This window comes from Grammomys surdaster, unplaced genomic scaffold (genome assembly GCF_004785775.1).
Source record: "Grammomys surdaster isolate TR1022 unplaced genomic scaffold, NIH_TR_1.0 214, whole genome shotgun sequence".
Classification (NCBI taxonomy): Eukaryota; Metazoa; Chordata; class Mammalia; order Rodentia; family Muridae; genus Grammomys; species Grammomys surdaster.
In genome coordinates this window covers 1,864,971-1,887,510 of record NW_021604659.1, presented here as the reverse complement: position 1 = coordinate 1,887,510, position 22,540 = coordinate 1,864,971, and the positions used below count along the sequence as shown (strand labels likewise).

General features: G+C 43.6%; 1 protein-coding gene across 4 annotated transcripts in view; it reads right to left on the bottom strand.

Moving 5' to 3' along the window:
- Window positions 1-7,739: 7,739 nt before the first annotated feature.
- The window catches only part of CUNH10orf90 (chromosome unknown C10orf90 homolog), a 100,525-nt gene continuing 85,724 nt past the window's right edge, over window positions 7,740-22,540 (bottom strand). For all 4 annotated transcript variants that reach the window (XM_028772554.1, XM_028772553.1, XM_028772556.1 and 1 more), the window contains 3 exons: window positions 12,258-12,321; window positions 8,688-8,787; window positions 7,740-8,606 (listed from right to left, as the gene is read on the bottom strand). In XM_028772554.1, coding sequence (XP_028628387.1) covers window positions 8,568-8,606; window positions 8,688-8,787; window positions 12,258-12,321 — 203 coding nt within the window. In that variant the 3' untranslated portion in view covers window positions 7,740-8,567. The remainder of the gene's footprint in view (window positions 8,607-8,687; window positions 8,788-12,257; window positions 12,322-22,540) is intronic.

The window sequence follows — 22,540 nt, the reverse complement described above, 5'->3', positions numbered from 1 at the left end:
TTCCTCAGAAGCCCATTTCCACATAAACATGAATGTTCAGTCCATAGTAGGTCCACAGCTATCTAGGGACCCTGTAAGCAGACCCAGACCTTTGACTTATTCACCTCTCTCCAGTGGACTCATCTGTGGAACCTATGACCTAGGATTACGGAGGAAGGGTTGAAGGCACTTCAACCCTGGATATATCTCAGATGAGGACGGTAGGAGTTGGCTCCAACCCCACCATCAACCCTAGTAAGAATTTATTACCCTGACAGTTATCAGGTGTCACTCCTTGCTTGATCTTTTAAAGTCCCCGACCCCCAACACTATAGCCTGAGTATGCAGATGAAGCATCTTCCAACACCCCTATCCTAGCCACAGCCACACAAACTTTTCCCCAGAGACCCTGGCCACCTCTCCAGGGGCATAAACACACACCCCTCCAATAAACTGAACCGGCTCTCTGAAGCTGTTCCTGAGTGCGGTTACTGGCTGGGCACTCACTGTGCACCAAGATCCTGCACAGCAACATTCCCCCCCCCACACACACACACCATTAAACTTCCCTCCCTTCAGCCCAGCTTGGTGTGCAAAGGGCCTGGCTACTCCAAGGGAGAACCGGACACAGGGTGGCATCCATCCTATATCAGTGGTCCCCATCTTGGCAAGGAAAGGGGGCAGAAGTAGAACATGAAACACCAAATGTGAGCCTCGGCAGGCTGCTCACCTCAAACAGATGGAGGCTTTAAAGGAAGCAGGGCTTCTTGATTCCAAAGGGAGGAGCCCCTGATTGAGTCATGGATCCCTTGACTCCATGGCGGTACTGATGCTTCTAAAATATTCAGTAAAGTAGCTATCACTTATTTGCATGTATTAAAGCAGCTGTGATCAAATGGGAACATGGAAAACACTGGGCTGGCAGGTGGCATGTAGTTAGCCTTTAACAAAAACGCGTTCTCAAGCTTTTCTTGCTAAAAACACCATGTGGCAGGTGCCCTGGGGACAGTGGGTTTCTGTTCAGGGTCTGTGCTTTGTTTAGGAAGTTTCACTGTCAACCAGTTGGAAGCCCCTTCAGAGTTGGCAATGGCGGCAGGAGAGGAAATTGCTCTCAAGGGCTAATGAGAGGCAGGCTTGGAACACCCAGATCCAAAGCAAACACTTTACCAAAATCTTGTCACCCTTCCCCCAAATCGACTCCACCAGCTAAGACATACTGACAGCTACACACCCCAGGTAATCCATGTAAAAATATTTATTCATTACACTCAGGATCAGAATTGCTAATGAAATGTCACAGGCTATACCCACTCCCTCCTCCCATCCCAAAAAACCCTTCAAAAACATTCTGAGTTACTTTGTCATTTTAACAAACATATTGGCTGAGAGTAAGGTTGGGATTACAGCTGTAATTATGTCATCATACAATAATTAAATTGGGCCTAAGTAGCCTTCAGGTATATTTTCAAAAAAAAACAAAACTCTCACATATTCTGAGAGGTTTGTAACATGAAGCACAGGCAAGGTCACGTGGACTCTGTCATCATAAATCTCTTTGGTGTCTGTGTAGCTATAACATGTCCAGAGAAGCTGCCATGGCTACAGCACAAAGGTGGCGGTTGAATTCTGAATGAATCCACAGTAGTGGAAGTGTTCGTCCTTTCCTTTCTGGGCAGGTAAGACCACAGCCAACCACCTCTGACCAAAGGGGATCACCTGTCCTGCACAGTCAACATGAGTGACAGCTGTATGGTATCTCTATGTCATTTGCAGCTGTCCCATCACTGCAGGCATGGCAGGGAGGCACAAGGCTCACAACAGAGGGGAAATGATCTGAGTGTATTTGAAGTACACTCACCTCTATGTAATTCATTGTCAGGGGCTGTTTAATAGAATAATTTCTAGGAAACCATCCTTTTTCCCTATTTAGACAGATCTTATCTGTATTAGGGTTCTAGAAAGGAACAATATATATGCATATATATAATTATTATATATGATGTGTCATACAGATACATATATGGTGTAAATACTGATATATATCATATATATAATATATATGAAGGAATTTGCTGGAATGGCTTACAGGATGTGGTCAGCTAGTCCAACAATGACTGTGATTATTATATATGATATGTCATACACACATATATATGTATACACACACATTTAAAAGGGATTTATTGGAATGGCTTACAGGATGTGGTCCAGTTAGTCCAACAATGGCTGTCTACCAATGGAAGAGCCAAGAATCCAATAGTTGTTCAGTCCATGAGGCTGGATGTCTCAGCTGGTCTTCCGTATATGCCTGAATCCCAAGGAAGTAGGCTATAATGCCAGTGAAGGAACCAACTTGCCAGAGAGTGTAAGCAAACATATAAAGAGAGTACAAGCTTCTGTGTATTTATATAGTTTGCCAGCAAAAGTGTGGTCCAGATTAAGGTCAATCTTCCCATCTCAAAAGATCTGAACTAAAGATGTATCTTTCCACCTCAAAGATCCAGATTAGAAATGAGTTTTTACCTCTTCAAATACTAATGGTTTTATTAAAAAAAAAAAAATCTCTCACAAGTTTGCCCAGTCATTTGGGTTTTAGCTAATTCTAGACATAGTCAAGTTCATAACCACAAAAGCCCTCATATTTCCCCTCTTTTCAGCTCTCTCTCTCTCTCTCTCTCTCTCTCTCTCTCTCTCCCTCTCTCTCTCTCTCTCTCTGTGTGTGTGTGTGTGTGGTGTGTGTGTGTGTGTGAGAGAGAGAGAGTGGGGGAGGGAAGGGAGAGGTGTACGTGTGTGGGGGATGTGTGAAGCCAGAGGTTGACAATGGGTATCTTCTTCAATTGTTCACCACCTTAGTTTTTGAGGCAGGGTCTCTCACCACCCTGGAGCTCATGGTTTTGGCTAGACTGGCTGGTCAGTGAGGCCCAGAGATCCTCCTGTCTCTCTGACCTCAGCACTGGGATTGCAGGTGTGTGCTGTTGGGCTCAGCTTTTGCATGTGGGAAGCACTCAGATCCAATCATTGCATGTCAAGCAGTTTACTGAGTGAGGAGTCACCTTCTTACCCTCTTCTTTTAAGAATTTTAAAAGGTTTCCTTTGTTTGTCTAATAATGCTACATTCTTTTGAGATGCTCTGAGCAAGTCAGTTCTTTTCCTCCCAGGGTCTAAGACACTTAGATCTGGGAGAAACACTACTTGAAGTTACATTTCCGGCTACACCGTGGCCAGACAAGTGCCATTCAGAGTGTGTCTAGGAACCTTGTCCTTTTCAGAGGTAAGAGAACAAACTAGAATTTTTGTGTCTGATGAGTACCTCAAATGAGCACCTCAGATCAAATCTTCAATTGAGACACCAGCTGCAACTTGAAGAAAAGCTCTGGACTTTTGGAGAGGCTTGCAAAGTTGTCACTGCTATAGTCCATGTCACTACAAGTCCATGTGACTTGTAGACAGAAGTCTGTCTTGGTGGAGCATCTTGGCCCTCTAAAACAAGCCACAGGATGTTAGTGGGGAACCTTAAAGAATCTCCAATAGCTGTTGCATAGCCTGCTTTTCCAGGATGAGCCAGCCCTGTCCCAACTGTACAGAGTAAGGAGAGAGAGAGAGAGAGAGAGAGAGAGACAGAGAGAGAGACAGAGAGAGAGAGAGAGACAGAGAGACAGAGAGAGAGACAGAGAAAGAGAGAGAGGCTGACAGAGAGAGAGAGAGAGAGAGAGAGAGAGCTAGAGGAACTTCCAAAGTGATTCAGTCCCAGGAACGGGCTGCTTCTGCCAAGGATGGCGGATTTCAAAGGTTTCTACAAGGCTACACATTTGTGGGCAATTTTGATGAAAGTACAAATTCAAGGAACCTTATCATGTGGAACCATCTGCTGATGGACACACTGTAATCACTTAGCAGCTCACTTCCTTTGAGAGTGCACACAGTGCATTCCTGTCCACCCAGAGAAGTCATTTTTTTCTACCACATTCTTAGTTGCTTGACCCAGAACTCTCATGTACCAATGATTAGATCACCCTCCCTGGGCAGACACATCCTGCCCCTCCTCTTTCTTATTACCCTGCATCCACTGTGCCTCATACCCAGACTGTGGGTCATCAGACACACTCAGAGACCAGGTCCATTGTGGTTTTTTTTTTTGTTTTTTGTTTTTGTTTTTTTTTTTTTTTGCCAGTAAATGTTGAAAGGTAGGGACTTTGTGAGACAGAGAATTATCCACATTCTCTCACATGATTGGCTGCCTCATGGACACATCTTTCTTTCAGAGTCTTGTTCCTTGGAGCAAGTATTTGCTGACTCACCCAGGGGAACTGACAACTTCCAGGAAGTTGGGTTGGCAACAGACGCTGGCTGAAGAGCCAAGACAATTGTTTTCCCCTTATTCCATTACCAGCTGGCAGACAGGATGCATAACCCAAATAGGAATTGCTCCTTCCACATGAAGTCATGGGGACCACCGGGAGATGGCCCAATTCTCTTACCACCTGGGCGGCTCTAAGGATTTCAAACAGACTCAGGAATCTTTCCTCAGAAACCCCTCAGCCCTCAGCATGCTGCATCTCTGAAAAGCCAGCTCCATTCTGGACCCAAGACATCTTCAGACGCAAATAAACCACTGCCAGAGAAGAATTTGTTGAAGTTATGATGGCAAAGTCTAGTTAGAATTTTCAAATCCCACAGAGTCTTTCTTGAGGTCTGAGTTTAAGAAAAATACTCAGCAATTGGTGGCCAGTTCCTGGGAGGAGGGAAAAATGGTTGCTTTAATTTTATAGGCCTTGATTTCTATACTGATTTTAACATTATACATTTCTGTTATTACTACGCAATGTAAGAGAAACTCACGCTGTGCCCGATTCATTTGTCAGCATTAAAATAATTTCTACAATAAGAAAATAAGCTCAACAGGAAACCAAATGTTGATTTTCTGCTTTGTCCCAGCCAGAACAGAGGGAATATTACCTCACACCAGACATCACTCCATATTCCTACGTGGTTCCCCTCTCTGAGCCCTTAGTTAAGAACCGCCCTTGAAAACATTCTTCAGTGCCATTTAATGTGCAGTTGGCTCTTCTTTCTTTACATTTGAGGACTCAGCAGTAGGTTTACAGTGAAGGTGAGTGTTTTATGAACTCTTAAAAGTTGGCTCCATCTAGTATTCTCTCTTTACAATGTCAGCCGACACAAACCCACCTCCTTAAGTATCACCGGACAGTCTGGAAACAGCTGGGCCCTGAATTTAGATGCATGGGAAAAGCTTTGGAAATACTCTGGAGATACTAAAGAAAAGTAAGGACAGCTGTCTCGGGATCTTCATCCAAGAGAGTCTGTCCTTAACTATCATAGAATTGACTTAAAGTGTGTATTTTTTTCAAAAAGCTGTTGAACTGTACATAGGAATTCATTGGAGTACCTAGAAGAGGCCCTAACAGTATTTTAAAAAGCAAACACAACTTTGCTAAGTAAGCTGCTCTGCAATGGTTCCCAAGGTGATGGGAACATGGAGGGAATGTGGAAGTTTACAAGAAGCCAGGAGCTTGGGAATTAGGACAATTAGGAGTTCAAGGCCAGCTTCTGCTACATAGAGAGTTCAGAACTAGCCTGGGTTACATTAAACTTTATCTCAAAAAAACCCTAAAACCAACCAACCTTTTTCAAAAACATCTTGCATTTATTTTTCTTATTCACTGTATATATGTGTGGGGGCAAGCATGTGCCATGGTACACATGAGGGGGTCCAGAGGACAAGCTGTGGAGTTGGCTCTCCCTCATTTCTATTCTGTGGATTCTGGGGAACAAAATCAGGATGTCATGCCTTGGGAAAGTACCCATATACCTAAGGAGTAGCCGTCCCAGCCCCCAACCAGACTTTATGATGAAACTTCCTGCTTACAGGACTAGCCAGCTGCAGTAAAGCTAAGCATACAATGGCCTTTTGAAGCATCACACTGCTAAGCCCTCTCAACCAACTCCTGGCCCATGCACTTCTCCTCCCACCTCCGTGCATGCCAGGAAACACTCATGGTGTGTTTGCTTTGGGCCAGGCATTCTTCCACACACTCCACTCCCATCCACTTTATTTCCATAGCAACTGCATGAAGAAGGCACTATGCTTACTTGCATCTGGCAGTTAGGGAAACTGAGGCAAGGTTAAACAACCAACTGTGCCAGGTCTTTACTGTATTTTCCCCTTTCACCCCTGTTCCCACCCTTTTTGTCTGCTCAGTTAAAATGGATCCTAGCCCTTTGTTGAATCTCCCTTAGGTGGCTGGACAATGCTTAACTTTGTCAGTAGGGGGTGCTGGAGAGATACAACTCAGCAAGGTCCCTGGCCAGGCCCTGCAAAGCATGCATTTCCCTTCACCCTACCCCTACCCCCTTTGACTGCTGCTGTAGCAGAGGGACTCAACCTTGTACATCCCCAGGGCAGGTTTATGGCAAGCTTCCGAGGGTGGCTTTCAGCAAGTTCTATGGGTGTGGCAGTACAAAACATTTTCTGTCATCTGCTGAGCCACATTGATTCTTACAACTCACCTCCATTATGTGGCAACTTGGGCTCTTCAGAGCTGCTTCCACTTCTTACTAGACAATTCTCTATACGGGTAATAATTCAGTACATTAAGCATTCTTGGATTACCATGTGTTTTCTCTCCTGGCTGGATGTTGACTGGCATCTCTGTCCAAGGCCACAGACCAGGGACAGCAGTGGAAGCCCAGAGTTTCTGCTTCTGAGGGTTCTGTCAGGTTGTTTCCTCTGAACAGGGCAGGCATAAAAAAGTAAGTATAGATTCTAGTTGTTGGAGATGGCCTGCCAAAAGCACGGGAAAGTACACCAAATCGTGTTGGGCCGCCATAGCCTATGGTTTTTCTTGTTTGTTGTTTGTTTGTTTGTTTGTTTTTCCAAGACGGGGTTTCTCTGTGTAGCCTTGGCTGTCCCAGAATTCATTCTGTAGACCAGGCTGACCTTGAACTCAGAGATCTGTCCACCTCTGCCACCCAGTGCTGGGATTCAAAGCGTGTAAGATCACTGCCTGGCTTATTTGTTTGTCTGTTTTTAATGCCATTCTATAGTCCAGTGCTAGAGAGGCTGGAACAGGTAGACCTTTGGGCCTCAGTGGTGAGTAAACCTACCCTATTTGGCAAGTTCCAGGTCAAGTGAGACATCCAAGTAAGTGAGTATCCAAAAAATAATAATTTTTTTAAATGGATATTGCCTGAACTCTGAAACCTAAGATTGTCCTCTGGCCTCCTCAAGTAAACACACACGTATCCACATACATTTGCATCTGAACGTGTGAGCACATATATTTGTGTATACACACAGAGACAGATATCTACAAATAAATAAAGCAATAAAGGAAGAAAAAGAGAAAGTGATGGCGCTGGCTCTGCTGAAGGGCATAGCAGAGAGAACAGTGCCAGGAGAGAGACCTTGGGGAGACATTTTAAGTTTGACAAATAAAAAAAAAACAATGTGCTCCAGAAGGAGGGGATATGTGCAGCAGTGGGGGATGGATGACAGGGACAGGGGTGTCACCAGGGCTCCTGCACCACTCTCTACACCTTCACTAGAGACTTTTACACACTGCCTGGGCAGTCATCTCTGCTTCTTTGCACCAGCTCCCAAGAGGTGACATTCCCCACTGGGCATCAGAAACACAAGGACTTTCATGATGGCCAGAGGTAGAAGTGAAGGAGAAACAGTGTCGCCATGGGGTTGTAGCGGGTTTTATCATTACTGGTCAGAATACAGGACAGAGAAATGCTTGTATTTCAAATAACTGCTTTTATTTCCACGTTGGTTGCAAAAACTAATTTGTTAACTCCACAGATACATATTTAGAAAGAGTGCTTGAAAGAATAAATAAGAATGGGTACTGCTAGGCCATTTGGTCAAGATAACTTCCTGTGCGTGGGTGGTGAAGACGCTGCCAGCTTTACTCAGTCATTCTCCTGGCTCCCACTGAAACAGGTGCTCTGGCTAACAAAGGCAGGCACTGTGGGTGGGGCAGGAGAGAGGCAGAGGGCTCACCTGCTTGTTGTGTGTTCCGCCTCTCCATCTGTCCATCTCAAAGTCAGCCTCTGGCACTCCATGATGTGTGCACAACGCAAACTTTGACTTTAGATTTCAGAACTGGTAGCCGTTGGGATTGGAAGTTAAAATGTGATAGAGTTTTGCTTCTCAAATTTTTGGAAAAAAAAAATGCCCCCTCCAAAAAACCCAAGCATCCAAGCACACTTGAATATGTAAAGCTTTCCTGCTTGGGTGGAAATGGTATAATGGAAACTTCAGAAGCAATAGGTAAACTTCACAGCCCCCCACTCCAAAAAAAAAAAAAATTAAGGGTCTAAGTCTGGTAGGTTCCAAGAGGTTGAAGTCCCAGTCCCAGCAATGGACTGCTGATCTATTTATTGTCTGCAGAACTGTTGCTTTTCTTTGGGACATTCAGAAAGTGACATTTCCTTCGTGGGAAAAAAATCAGAAGTAAAGTAAAAGTGTCTTTCATGTGTGGAGATACTGTTAAATTTAATGGTTCATCCAGAGTCGCCAGAAGTGTCCCAGATCAAGGCTGGGCTAGCAGAGCCACCTGGGATCAAACTGCATTCCTTTGAAGGAGCTGGTCCAGTAATTGCTGGAGGAGTAAGGGAAACAAATATATCAAGTCTATCATTCACCGTGTACCGCCCACCTCGAACCTGTGCCAGGCAGTTACCTTTTTGAAGACTTCTGCTCGGAGTCTGTTACTCTGTAAGAGCACTCTTTTCTTCTGCTCTTCTCTTTTCTTTCTAACTTCCGGCAAGTTATTATAGATTCTGAAATAGACAGAGGACATGGTGAGCCAAAGAAGGCAGGTGCTGGTGTAAAGGGGCAGCCTGGCTAGTCGGCAGGAGGGAGCCCACAGGTAGGGTCCTTCCTGACGACTGACACTGTAAGATACCAACTGAAGAACTTCTCTCCTACCTTCAGGGAGCAAGGAACCCTGTGGAAGAAGAGGTGGAGCCACAGGGAATGAAGGACACCAGGAGAACAAGGCCCTCTAAGTCAACTGAGCAAAGCTCATGTAAACTCAGAGACTGAGGCAGCATGCACTGGGCCTGTGTGGATCCACACCAGGTCCTCTGCGTGCATATATATATATAAAATAGCTTTCAGTTTAGTATCTTTATGAGTTTCCTGAGTGTGTGAGTGAGTGGGTCTCTGATTCTAGTGCCTTCTCTTGGGCTCTTTACCTTCTCTTGGTCTGTCTTGTCCAACTTCAGTGTGATAGCTTTAAAAAAAAAACTTATATTTTATTAAAAAAGAATACAGGAAAAAAATAAAATGAAACAAGTTCATTTGTAAACCTAATTAAATTCATAGTGGCCCTGAAAAAGAATAGACCTCCTTTGAGGTCCCTGGACACAGTCACACTGGAAACAGCATCTCAGTGATGCATCCTGGACAGTACAGCAGGCAAGAGGGGAGACCAGGCATTAGTGTGGAAGTCACTTCTGATCCTGCATTTGCAGTGATAATAATATTTTGTGGGGGAACTACTTGTAAAAGGAGGGCTGTTCGACCCACCAGTTTGCTGTTCTGAATGTCAACATTCACTACAAATTCCCATTTTTGTCATCCAATTTTTGACTACCTGTGACTTGATGAGGCAACAGAAGGGGCGACAGGTGAATGGCAGCAACAAGAATCATAGATTGGAAAAAAAATGCTTGTTTCTCTTAGCACATGGCACATGTGATTAAACTGATTCTAAATATATTCCAGACTCAAGTATTTTGTCCTTGTCCCCATGTAAAATTATGAGCTTCTGAGTTATCAGTGGGAACTAAGGGACTTTCCTCCTCCTCAACACAAACTGTTTAGGCACTGATGGCAATGGGTTTTCCGCCAACACAATGGATTCTCTACATCCTGAGCCAATAGGTTGCTAGGCTATAGAAGGCATTCAGTTCAAACACCTCTTTCTCATTTTCTCTCATGTATGAAGTCAGATGAAACCCATTTGAGATTTTTCTGCTCTTACAAGCATGCATGCAAAGTATAAAAGGACAATGGCAATATCAGTAGGTGACATCTTGGTTACTGAGCATCAGACTAGTCACATTCAATGATAGCTGGAAGAAGAATCTACAGGGACTTGTCATACAACAAAAAACATGAGTCCTGGCAAGATGAAGAGATTTGGGTAGAGCCCCTCAGTTGGCCAATGGTGGGCAGGCATTGAGACCTCAAGCTGAAAGCTTCTTTCTTACTGTGAAGCACTGTACATAGAGCGACTCACGGAATCCTGCAGTGGCCTGTGTGCTCTGACAGAACCCAGCAGCACACTGTGGGTGTTAATGAGGGTTATATAAATGTGTGATAAGGAAATATATCTTTGCTTCACTAGAGAGTGATTGGAACAAGAAACAAGAGAGAAGACCACAAGGGAACTGGTCCCACAGCCCTTGAGTGGGCCGTTTCTGAGATCCAGAGACCATCTTTCCTGGAGCTGATCTCCCAACTCAACTGGGAAGTTGAAACAAAAGCTTCCATGTTCTGCCTCTGACCCTGCACTGTTTCCTCAGACAAGATCCCCTGATATATAATAGTTTGCCCCCACAAAGATACTGCACAGGCAGTCAAAAACAAGGACAGAAATCTACATCTTGGGAAAGTTCACAGATGATGCCAGGAAATGGTGAGATACAGAAGAAAAGGCACACATAGCATAACACTGCATGGTTGAAGACCAGGTGCCTGCATAATGTACCAACAGGAGGCTTTTAAGGGGAAGAGAAAGGAGACCAACTATCAGCAGTCTAACAGATAGGTCTGGGGCTGAGCAAAGGAGAGCTGGCTAATTGGTCTTGAAGGAACTTCAGCTTTACCTCTATTGCTTGATTTGAATAAAAATATAACCAAAATAATCCATGACCAAGTGACACAAAGAAAAAGCAGTTTCAGGTGACTGTGGAAAGCTGTGGTCAGAGCCCAGACAGGTATGTTCCACAGAGCAAAGAGATCCAATTGTTTGGTCCCCCTGAAAAGACCAGTTAAGGGCAACTATAGGCTGTGAATCCAGCTTCACCTAGCTTACTGGTCCTCCTCAAACATCAGCTTCTCCTTTAGAGACTTGCCAGGACAGTACTCTGTTATCACTTCTTTGAGGTCCATTATTTAAATTGCTTGGTTGACAAGGTCTTATAATAGCAGTTTTAGATTTGGGGACCAATAAGGAAAGGTTTTGTTGTTGGTGTTGATGGGGGTTCCCACTAAATTGAAGAGAACACTTTTATTGCAAGGTATATACAACTTTTCACTTATCAAACAGCAAGTCTTCAAATGCTGGGGCCATTTATAAGCCGGGTTAGAATGCTGGGAGTCATGTCATTAATGGTGTGCCCCCATTTCTTATTTTCTTACTTTCAAAGAGGTTCCCTGTAGGTAACCAAAGTTACTTAATTATCCTGGAAACAACATAATCACAGTAAAAGCAGAGATTTAGGGTCCGGAGTGGGGGCAAAATTATTCTTCCTATTTCGTTGGTGTCTCTGAGTGCACTATCAATTAGATTTAATTACTATAATCTCTCCCAGGGCTAGGTACTTTATTACTGCTTAATGACATTTTATGTGTGTGAACATGGCTGACCGGCTGAGCTTTTGTGTTCTGGTTAAGAAGCCAGATCCCAGGGAAGAATGGCAGCCTTTGTGTACCCCAGGGTGCTAAGAGTTAGTGGGAGTCTTGAATGGTGACTGGCCAGGCAAAGCAGGGAGAACCCTGGCGGCCCCTGCCAAGACTGCCAGAGACAGACTTGCCAGAAAAGCCACTTTGTGGCCCCTCCGAGGTCCCTCTGGCTCTCATGCTCTGCTGGCTTCCAGCTTGGAAGCTTTTCCCCAGGACCGCCACAGTCAAGGTTCTCCAGAAAAAAAAGGGGTTCTCTCCTCCTCGTAAAATTACTTTCAAAGGTGCAGCCGCACATGGCTCCTGCCCAGAGCCACGAGGCAAATGCACTGAAGAGTTCCAGTTCAGAATCTGCGGATCACTTAGGGACCAATTATGGGCCCGCTCCTGAATCCAAGACCCACCACTTTCCTAAGGTTGGTCCAAAATCAGCATAAACATTCTGAGGCACAATTCGACAACTTTGCTCACCTCAGCCAGGTTTTCAGATCAGCAGCCAAGCAGACCCAGCCCTTAAATATAGGTCTCGAAGCCCTGGCCCGGGGGACAGCCTCTGGGTCCTTCAAGCCTCCCAACCCCCTCCCCAGATTGTTCCACACTTCCCACAACAGCCAGGTACCTTTTAGATCTCATATGCATCTCCCTCTCTGAAATGCATCTTTCTTTGGGTTTGAACAAGTTATCTGGAAGAAACAGAAAGAGGATTAGTTTCAAGAGATTCAGAAGAGCACAATGTATGGAACAACCCTGGGGGACAGCCAGAGCACTCTCTGTGGTTGTTAACCCTCCAAGCTATACGGTGAGACAAATATTGTGGGTTTCCATTGGCCAGGCAGTAGCTGGTCTTGGCAATAGTTAAACAGAGTGAAAGCACAATATTAGAATCTTTAGTTGTGAACTTGACACAATCTAGAATCACTGAGGAAGAAGGTCTTCAAGAGGAATTATGGAGATGAGGCTGGCCTGTGGACATGTCTGTGAAGGGGCTGGCTTGATTGCTGATTGAAGTAGGAAGGCCCATACTGAAGGAGGCTGGGATCATTTCATGGCTGGGCCCTGAACATGTGAAGAGCACAGGCTGCTCTTGTTGAGGACTCAGATTCAGCTCCCAGCATGCACATGGTGGCTCACAGCTGTTTGTAACTCCAATGTCAAGGGATCTGATACTTTCTTCTGGTCTCGGTGGGCACCATGCATACATGTGGTGCACATGTACAGATAGACACTCATGTGTGTACAATAAAAACACATCTTTTTAAAAAATAGAAAAAAATCAAGCTAAGCACCGTACACACAAGCAAGCAAGCGTCTCTGAATTTATTCTCTGTCTGCTCTTGACTTTGGCTTCCCCCAATAATAGACTGAGATTTGGAATTGTAAGCCTTAATATGCCCTTTCCTCCCTTATATCACCTCTTGATGAGATATTTTATCATAGCACATGAACCACTGCACAGAGAGCTGCCCCACCAAACACTTCTTTTAGCAGGAAAAAGTCACGTCTTGGTGAGGTGACAAGTGTGAGACCACTGCACAAGGGAAAACCCCTACACTAAGTTCAGAGGGTTCTAAAGACAGGGAGACCTCCCAAGCACCCCTAGAATATTCTGAAAAGGAAGGCCTGGCTCCTGCAAGGAGACTCAGAGATTCTACCTTTGTCATACGAAGGCTCTCTTAGACCCTCTAAAGCCTAGAGAAGTCATAGGACAAATTACATATGCTAGTGCCCTTTGACTAAAAAAAAAGTACACTAGAGTAGGCATGAAACCATGACATTGTCTTCTGTGGGTCTTTCTTTTTTTTTTTTTAAGTTTAAGTACATGTAATGGTTACCTTCAATTATCAACTGGACAAAAGTTAGTATCACCTGGGAAGAAAGACTCAATGAGAGACTGTTTATATTGGGTTAGCCTTTGGGCTTGTCTGTGGTGGGTTGTACTAATTATGTTAACTGACTGATGTGGGAAGACCCAGTCCACTGCAGGTAACACCATTCCCTACGAAGGGGATTCTGAATTGTATGGGAGCGGAGAAATCCAAGTGAGCACAGACAAACAAACAAGCTGTGATATGAGTAGCTGTTTGAAATTCCTGCTTTGATTTCCCCATAGTGATGAACTGTAAGGTAGAATAAACCCTGTTCTCCCTTAAGTTGCTTTTTGTCAGGATAGTTTATTACAACAATAAAAATACAAGTAGAACTCTGTGTGTGTGTGTGTGTGTGTGATATATATACATTATACACACATTTATAATCTTTATCTTTAATAATATCTTTAACATGGTATATTTAAAAATACTTTCTACCATTTACAATACCTGAAAAAGCAGTGACTTTGGAATGCCCACAAGACACAAGACTCTCAGCCTTACTTTAGCCAAGGGTATGATTCAATTAGCTCTCTTAGAGTGCTATCACAAGGGGTTATATCTGTGCAGCTGTCATGCTCTCTGGAACGTCTAGACAATCAGTTTACTGCCTTCACTCAGCATAAGGAGAAAGGCTTCCATAAGGGAAACAGGGCTATTAAGGAATGTCTTCCCTTCTGGACAATAAAACCTAGTCACTGGTTCACAGTGTGGAATACATCTTGGTAGATAAGCCTGCATCCTGTCCTATCAGTCATTAAAGAAAAGACTATGATATTTTCATGATTACAAGTGCAGTTTGTAATGTTTTTATCCACCCTGCTCCATGTCATGGTGCTTAAGAGGAGAAAGACTTCAGGGTTCAGAAAGGTGGGGACTGTGAGAAGACATCCACACATGATGCAATGAGGCACAGGTCCTCCTGGTGCCCCACCCTAGCCTCCACCCCAGACAGGCTCCAGGACCTTCCCAAAGTGAACTGAGTTCCAGCTAGGTTTGTTTGGATCCTGGTCAAATATGAGAGAAAGAGAGAGAGAGAGAGAGAGAGAGAGAGAGAGAGAGAGAGAGAGAGAGAGAAAGCCTTAAGCAGAGTCTCAAACCGATTAGCATTCTTTAGGAGCTACAGGAGGCCAGGGTGGAGCCAGTGTAGATAGACACAGGCACAATGTCCTGGGGGGTTAAAAAGATTATAAACTGTATTTGTAAGACTTTTCATAATCTCAAATTGCCTGTATGTTCATTTTCTCCTCGGTCTGTTTCTTCAGAGCACCTGATACCACAATTAAGCTTTGGTTCTATTTCCAAGAGGGAACAAAAGGAACTGTGAGCCACCTGACACTTCCAGTTTTCTAAACTGCTTTTAGCTAGCTGTGAGAGCAGGAGGTGGGATCCTGGACCCAGCAGTCCTCAATGGGTACAAAACAAGCAAGTCTATGTCCAAGAAGGCTCAAGGCTGGTGGGCTCACTCTGACAGTGGGGGAGGTGGTTGCTATAGATTTTGAATCTGCTTAATATCACCAAGCCCTTCTGATAAGTGGGATATGTTCTGGGGCCCCTTGGCCAGAAGAGAGAGGCAGAAGGCAGAGGGCACACCTCCCTGGAGTGGCTCCAAGGTCACTCAGGTAGAAAGACTCCATCTGCCTTGAGCGGTGTTTTAGTTTCGCTTTTGTTGTCATAAAATATCCTGACAAAAGCAAACTTAGAGGAGAAGGTGTTTAATTTGGCTTACAGTTTCAGGACAGTCCATCATTTCAGGTTTGTCAAGGCAAGAACTTGAGACAGCAGGTCAGATGCATAGTCAAAAGCAGAGGAAGAAAGAATAAAGGCTTCACTTTCTGTTGGGTCTCTATTTCCCAATTCACCCAAATAAAAGCAAACCACCTCTTTCTTGCCACCACGGCTGTGAGCTGATTCTGGTGACATGTGTCCCCTACTCTGATGGTCTGTATCCTCCAACTGAGAGCCAGAAGAAACCCTTTCTCTCCTACATTAATTTGTCAGCTGTGTTGATTCGTCAGCTGTTTAGTCTCAGCAAAGAGAAGCCCCTTCTTTGCTCGGAAATATGGGGAAATCCCAAGTGCTCGTTCCTGCTTACAGAAATTCTACATTTATAAAACTTAGAGTCTGGTGAGAATCATTTTTAACTCCCTTCTGGATCTTTTATGGATTTTCTTAGAGCTGTATATATTCTAGGTTCTTTGGAGGAAAAAGACTACAACTATACCATCTATTATCACTGAAGTGAAGGAGACTTTTCTTCAGTAAGTTACCAAGGTAAGCTGCATTCTGGAAAACACACACACACACACACACACACACACACACCAGGCCCCCCTTCTCACTTGATTTGGCAAGGCCAGGCTTCCTTGAGCTCTTGCCTGTTACAAAGTCAATAAGCAACTAGGTATCAAGTCCTCCAAGCTTCTGAGGCGGCTCTTATAAAACCCAAGTTCCCAAATCCCATTAATTTGTATAAACACAGGAAGGTATTTATTGCAATTTCTACATCAATTGTGTAGCACATATGGGGACAGGTGGCCTCAGCATGCAGCCTCTTGACAGTGTCATGTCACCAGGAAGTAGCCAGGACCACCCTGAAGTCAGTACAACTGGTTGCTTGGGGACTCCAGCTCTTCCCCTCCTGAAAAGCTTTACAGCTCCCATGGGCCCGCAAAGCTTTAACTTCCCTCTGCAGTCATCTATGTGATAATCAACCCTTCAAGATCCATCTCAACAACGAACTCCCAGGAGCCTTTCCTTGGTCACCCTGGGCTCTTGAAAGAATGCTTTAGACATTTGCTTTTTCCTAAGGAACACTCAAACCACATAAGCTGCCCTGCAAAATAAAGTAGACACTTGGTCTGCAACCCCTTAAGTCTTCTGTTAGAAAAGCACTAAGGATTGGCCTTTTCATGAAGAGTGAAAATGTGGTGTGTTCTAGGGCACCTTGGTTTGCATATATTCTAAGACCACAGGATTATTCATTCAATGATTTCAGAGAAGCAGCTGGCTGGAGCCATCATGCCATGGTTTCTGAGATTCAGTTAAGTTCTACCACATTCATCACATCTATCCATCTCACCACTGTGGAACCTCTAGTTCTGAAGTTGACAGTAGTGGGCTGACTTATCCTGGGCTACTGAGAACTGAAATCAAGCACACAAGGGCTTAGTGAAGATCAGTGTTGACTGAATTTCTGTGATGAGAAATGCCTGTGCTAGATTTTCTAAAGTGTCTCACCTCTCTAACACCCTGCCCTGCTTCTGTGGAATCCTGTCCCTGCTGACAGCTGCACTTGGTGATCAACCTTGCTCTAGGAGCATGGGAGGTAGGTGGAAGCACCAAAGAGGCTGGAATGATGGTGAAAACCAAGCTGTGCACCCACAATCATGCAAACACATGAGAGAGGTTGAAAAGGTGCTACAGCTCTCTGTCCCTTCTGGACAAAAGAAAGAAAGGAAAAAAAAATCCCAAGGGGGTCTCCAGAAAACAAATTTGAGAAATAAGATAGCGAAGAGGTTCTTGGGTGACATGGAAACCATTCTGTCCACAGAAAGTCACCCTCAAGCTGAGAGAAGGGCCACCATCTCAGGAGTCAGGCGAGAAGACAAGGCAGAAGGGAGTAGAGGACTGAGTTGAAGGGTCCTTTGGGAAGACGGAATGAAAGGGACCATGGTGACTGAGGCAGCCAGGAACATCCCCTCTGGGAAAACCTTGCTGCAATGGCCAGTGAGGGGGCTGTGAAGCCACATATAAAGAACATTGGTTAAAAAAAAATTTTTTTTTGGAGAGAAATGAGTTCTTCATGTGCTTCACAGCTATCCTGCTTAAGCGCTGGGAAACATGAGAACTTTCCTTGTCGTCCTTTTCCTGACTCTATAGAGGTCCTCTCTGAGAGGATTCTAGACTTGAATTACAGCTGTCTGCCTGCCTCCTTTCCCCAAGTGGCATAAGCTTCCAAGACCAGGAGGGTCTCTTTTTTCCATTCATTTATACTGCTCAGGTCAGCACCCCTCCCCATCCCAGTCCACACTCTGCCCCTCCAGTCAGAAAACATGAGATGCCCCACACTGATACTTACTGCCTAGCCCAGCAAGGGACAAAGGGATCAAGCAATCTTCATTAGTTCCCTTTAAAAGCCAGAGGGATTACCAAAGAGGGGGACTAGCCTAAAGAGTGCCAAGGACACATGGGCCCATGAGCCACATTTATAGAAATCCCATTAACTAGTGTTGGCAACAACGGAGGCTTCAAAACTAAATTAGATCACTACTTTCCTTGAGGCCAGAAGCCCCAAAGTAAACCCCAAAGGGCATCCACTTCCAAAGAAAAGTATATGCCTGTTGTCCCTCAGGAGTTTCTATAATGTTTAGCAAATAGAAGGAACTCCATTTGGAAGATGAGCCGCTTCACTGAGCCTTAAAATTTAATGACCCCTAGTTCTTAATGATCTAACTCAACAAGACACAGAATCCTATATAAAGACAATATAAGCATACACAAATTAAATATTATGCTTTTATGATATACACAGGGTCATTCGTTTGTCTTGTGTGTCTCGTAGCTAAGTCTAACAAGTTGACAAAAGACTTAGTAGCACACCTTCATTTGAGGATCCATGTTACTGTGGCAGAGGTAGTGTGAAGGATAAGAAACAAGCCAAGTCCTTCTGTGGGCTTCACAGCCTTAAGACAGGAATGTCAGACCAAGACTGCTCAATTGAGTTGGTACTTATGATGAATAGCAATGCCCTTGAAGTGTAGACATCTTAAGATGCTGCAGGGAACTTAATCATTCAGGTTTACTGTGGTTGATCTGAAATGCCACTCAGAGATAGTATAAGAGTTAAATATTGATCCTGGCTGCAGATGCAGTGTGACCAGCTACCTCTAGCTCTATCACAATGCCCTACCCCAAGCATAATGGCTGCACCCCTAAACTGAGGAGCCTGTCCTTCCTGGAGCTTCTTTTCTTGGGTGTTTGATCACAAGAAGAAGGAAAGTAACAGACACATCAACATTCATTGTTTCCATTTGCTGAATCTAGGAGTTGTGCTTTGTGTGTTCATGGAAGCTCTCCATGCCATGACAACACAGCATCAGGGCTCCATGTGACTGGGGAAACAGCCTATGTGAGGTCTCTGTCACCTGTTCTTTGAGCTCCTGGTCATTTTGTCAGCTCAAGTTCTGCTCTGTCTGAAAGGTTTTTCTCTCTTTTTTTTTTGTATTTATTTCATAGCACAGCATCTTTGAAGCACTCTCCAAGGGTCTGTGACAGATTCTTCATACTGCAGAAGACTTCATGCTGGGCACCATCATGGATAGCACAAGAGCCAGCATGGACACAATTCTAGGCTGTCTTCCAGAATGATGCAAAGCCATTCACAGATAGAAACAGGCCCCATACTGTCTGCCGCCCAGACAATTCCCAGGGCTCCAGCCCTCACTCCCAGGCATTGGTGGACCAAAGCATCACAGGCAGACAATAGGGACACTTCCACACTGTTCTAAATTTCCAAGGAAAAATGGAAAATTGCAGCTCCAGTTGGGACTTTCTTTAGTAACTATAGTGGATATAAACAAACAAATAAACAAACAACACATCACAGAACAATATTTCCAAAGTGGACTTTGGAAACAGTCCAAGGTTAAAGATATTTAAAGAAAATAAGGTGAAATAGATTTAAACACTTTATTGCAGGACCTGTAAGTGCCCTTAACATCCCTGGGCTTTATAAACTTCTGAGAGAAAACAGGAGTAGTAGCATAAACATTTGTCAAAATAACTCTAAGAGACATGGGTCCTGCTCTAGAACTGTAGGTAGCACGGGACCAGAGGACAGCAAGGAAAAAGAAAAGCCAGCTACAGGACACTAACCATTAAAGTTAATCCGCATTTTCCAAAATTATCAGTGCCCACTGGATGGGATTTAATCTTCACCAATAAAATAAAATCTAGCTAAATTTGGTGATGTATCTGCAATCCCAGCACTGAAGAAGCTGGAGCAGGAGGACTGCCATGAGTTCAATGCCAGCCTGGGCTACAGAGTACTAGGTCAGTCAAAGCTACCCAGCAAAACCCTGCTTTGCTGCTGCTGCTAGTACTAATAGTAATTATTACTACTAATAACCACATAATTAAATTATTATTATTATTATACAGTTTGGCATATGTAAAATTTAATTTTTCTTCCCAACCACTTAATTTCCTGCACTAACAACTCTGAGACTAATTATTTATTAATAAATGCTTAGGCCATAAGTCACTGCTTGTTCTTTGGCTTGCTCTCAACTTGCTATCCCTTTTATTCTAACCTGAGTTCAGCTGTGTGGCTTATGATGGTCTCCTCAGCATTCTGGGGGAAATCTCCCACGCCTCTGACAATTTCCAGAATTCTCTCTACCCCTGCCTGATATCCCACTTCCTATTTTCTACCTCACCTCATAAGCCATACGTTTTTGTTTTTATTGACAGGTGGTGCTTATAAGAGATTCTCTCTACAACTTACATTGTCTGGAATATATACAGGTTCTAGTCTTTGGTTCCTCCAAAATGGTTGTGTTTCAGTCCCTGAATCCATGCACAGCATCATGAATAATGTTATTTCCACTATTACTGCAAGACAGGCCAAGTACAAAGAGAGGTTCCTTATCTGTGGCTTCTTCAGTAAGAGAACAACAGACCAGGAAGACTCCTACAGCCTGTGCTGCCATTATAGACAAGGACTGCTATAATCTCTGATAGGAACAACCTCAACTTAAAATTTAATACAGACTTACTTCACTGTGCTGTCACTGGATCCAGAGGTGGCACCGCCACTCCCTTAGTTTCCGTATACCTATCCACAGAGAAGAATACTTCTAACCCCAGAGTCGGCTTGTAAACCTCGGGAGAGGCTTCTATCACATGTGCATACATCAATACAAAGCAAGAAAAAAAATGAAAATCCAAGGAAGTGCACTCTTACAAAGAATCCAACCATTGTCCAGCAGTTGACAACAAAGATTCAGAGATTTAAAGAAACCCTTTGAGAAGGAAGTGAAGGAATTGTACTGGATTTTAAGAGAACACAAACAGTTCAATGAAATTAGGAAAACAACAAATGAACAAAATAGTATACCAGATTAAAATGCTTTTTTTTTTAAAGAGAAGAGCTCTGTAATTCCGAAGCTAAAGACTATCATAAATGAAATGAAAAATGTAACAGTCAGACTTATTAAACAGAAGAATCTGAACTCCAAAATGGGATATTTAAAACCATCTAGTCATAGAAATAAGTAAAAGGGAATAGAGAAAGTCTACATGCTTTAGGAGACATCACTAAGACACCTAAGATGTTGTATCACAAGATTCTAAGAAGAGAAAGACAAATGGACAGAGAGTTTATTTAAAGAAACAAAGCAAAAAGTCTGGGGAAAGATATAAACACCTAAGTACAAGGATCGCAAAGACTTCCAGTCAGACTCAACTCCCCAAACATAAAATCCTGGAAGTAAACAGAGAAAGAAGATTCTTACACATCCCCAGGTCATTCAGATCTCTCATCTGAAAAATCAATTGCCAAGAGGTAACAGAATGACATGTTCCAAAGGCTAAAAGAGAAACCTTAGCAAAAATGCTAACCACCCCCAAACAAAACAACAACAACAACAAAATGGTAACCCAGTATACTTTACTGGACAAAGCAGTCTAGAAATAAATGTAGAAATGCTTTCCTTGAGTAAGTTCACTCATCCTGCTTTGCCAAAAATGGTGAGGGGCATTCTTCAATCAGAAACAAAAGGCTTCAAATTAGTAATGGTAAAACACATGGTGTGAGAATCACCGAGAAAGTACATAGGCAGCACAAATCAGCATATTCTAATGGCATAATGTTGCAGTGAAAGTGATTCATACCTCTAATAGGTTAAGAGAAAGAAGTAATTAAAATGTAGCTAAGCTAAGGAAAAATGCAGTATAAAATATGTAAATTATTATACCAACACCCCCCCCAACCAAAACAACAACAAAAACCTGGTAGTGAGGAATTAAGAATGTTAGCTGAGTGATAGTGGCTCATGCCTTTAAGCCCAGCACTCAGGATGCAGAGACAGGTGGATCTCTGTGAGTTTGAGGCCAGCCTGGTCTACAGAGTGAGTTCCTGGACAGCCAGGGCTACACAGAGAAACCCTGTCTGTATATATAAATGTAGCTGGAGGGATTGGGTGGGGAGGGTAGATATTTCTGAGACATATCAATCTTCTCGTCCCATATCCCAAGTACTAAGATTATACAGGGGTCCTTAAGTTCCACAAATATAGTTTTTATATTCAAGTAAAGTTGAATTACTAGTAGTCTAAGCAGCTTATTATAATAATGTAAGACTCAGATAACTATATTGAAAGCCAATCAGTAGATGTGAGAAATAATAGAAAGGAATCAGTGGTAGCTATACCCACAGATCAGTGTGTCAACACTCATCAGAGAAGCTGCTTCTTGCAGTAGATGGAAACTGACAGGGAGATCCACAGCTAGTCAATGTGCAGAGAGTAAGGGTTCTCATCTCTAAATGAGACAACTGTATGTCTCACCTCACCCTTTGAGGTCAGGCATCTATGCAGAAGGGGAGACAGGAAGATGATCAGAGCCAGAGGTAAAGAACAACTTTAAGGAAACAGCATTTTGCAGACCCAACAAGGCAGGTGTGGACATGAATTCATAGTGATTGTGTCAGCAGGCTTAATTTCTGCACAAACACAAGCCAGGAGAGGTGGACCCAAGGAACTTCGGCTAACTAATGAGCTATTGGTATTTGCTTGCTGCTTGGAAAGGGGAAGTTAATTACTCCAATGAAGTGACAGTTGGTATATTAACTACACTCCAAGGCAGGCCCCACACCCAGTAGTAGTCAGCCAATACAAACAAACCCGATGGGTTTAAAAGGCATACAAATACAGGCGAAGATGCAGATGCAAACACAGACACACACAGGTTGGATAGGCAGGGAGATGGGTGGGCAATGGGAGGAGGATGAAATTGATCATTATGAAATTCT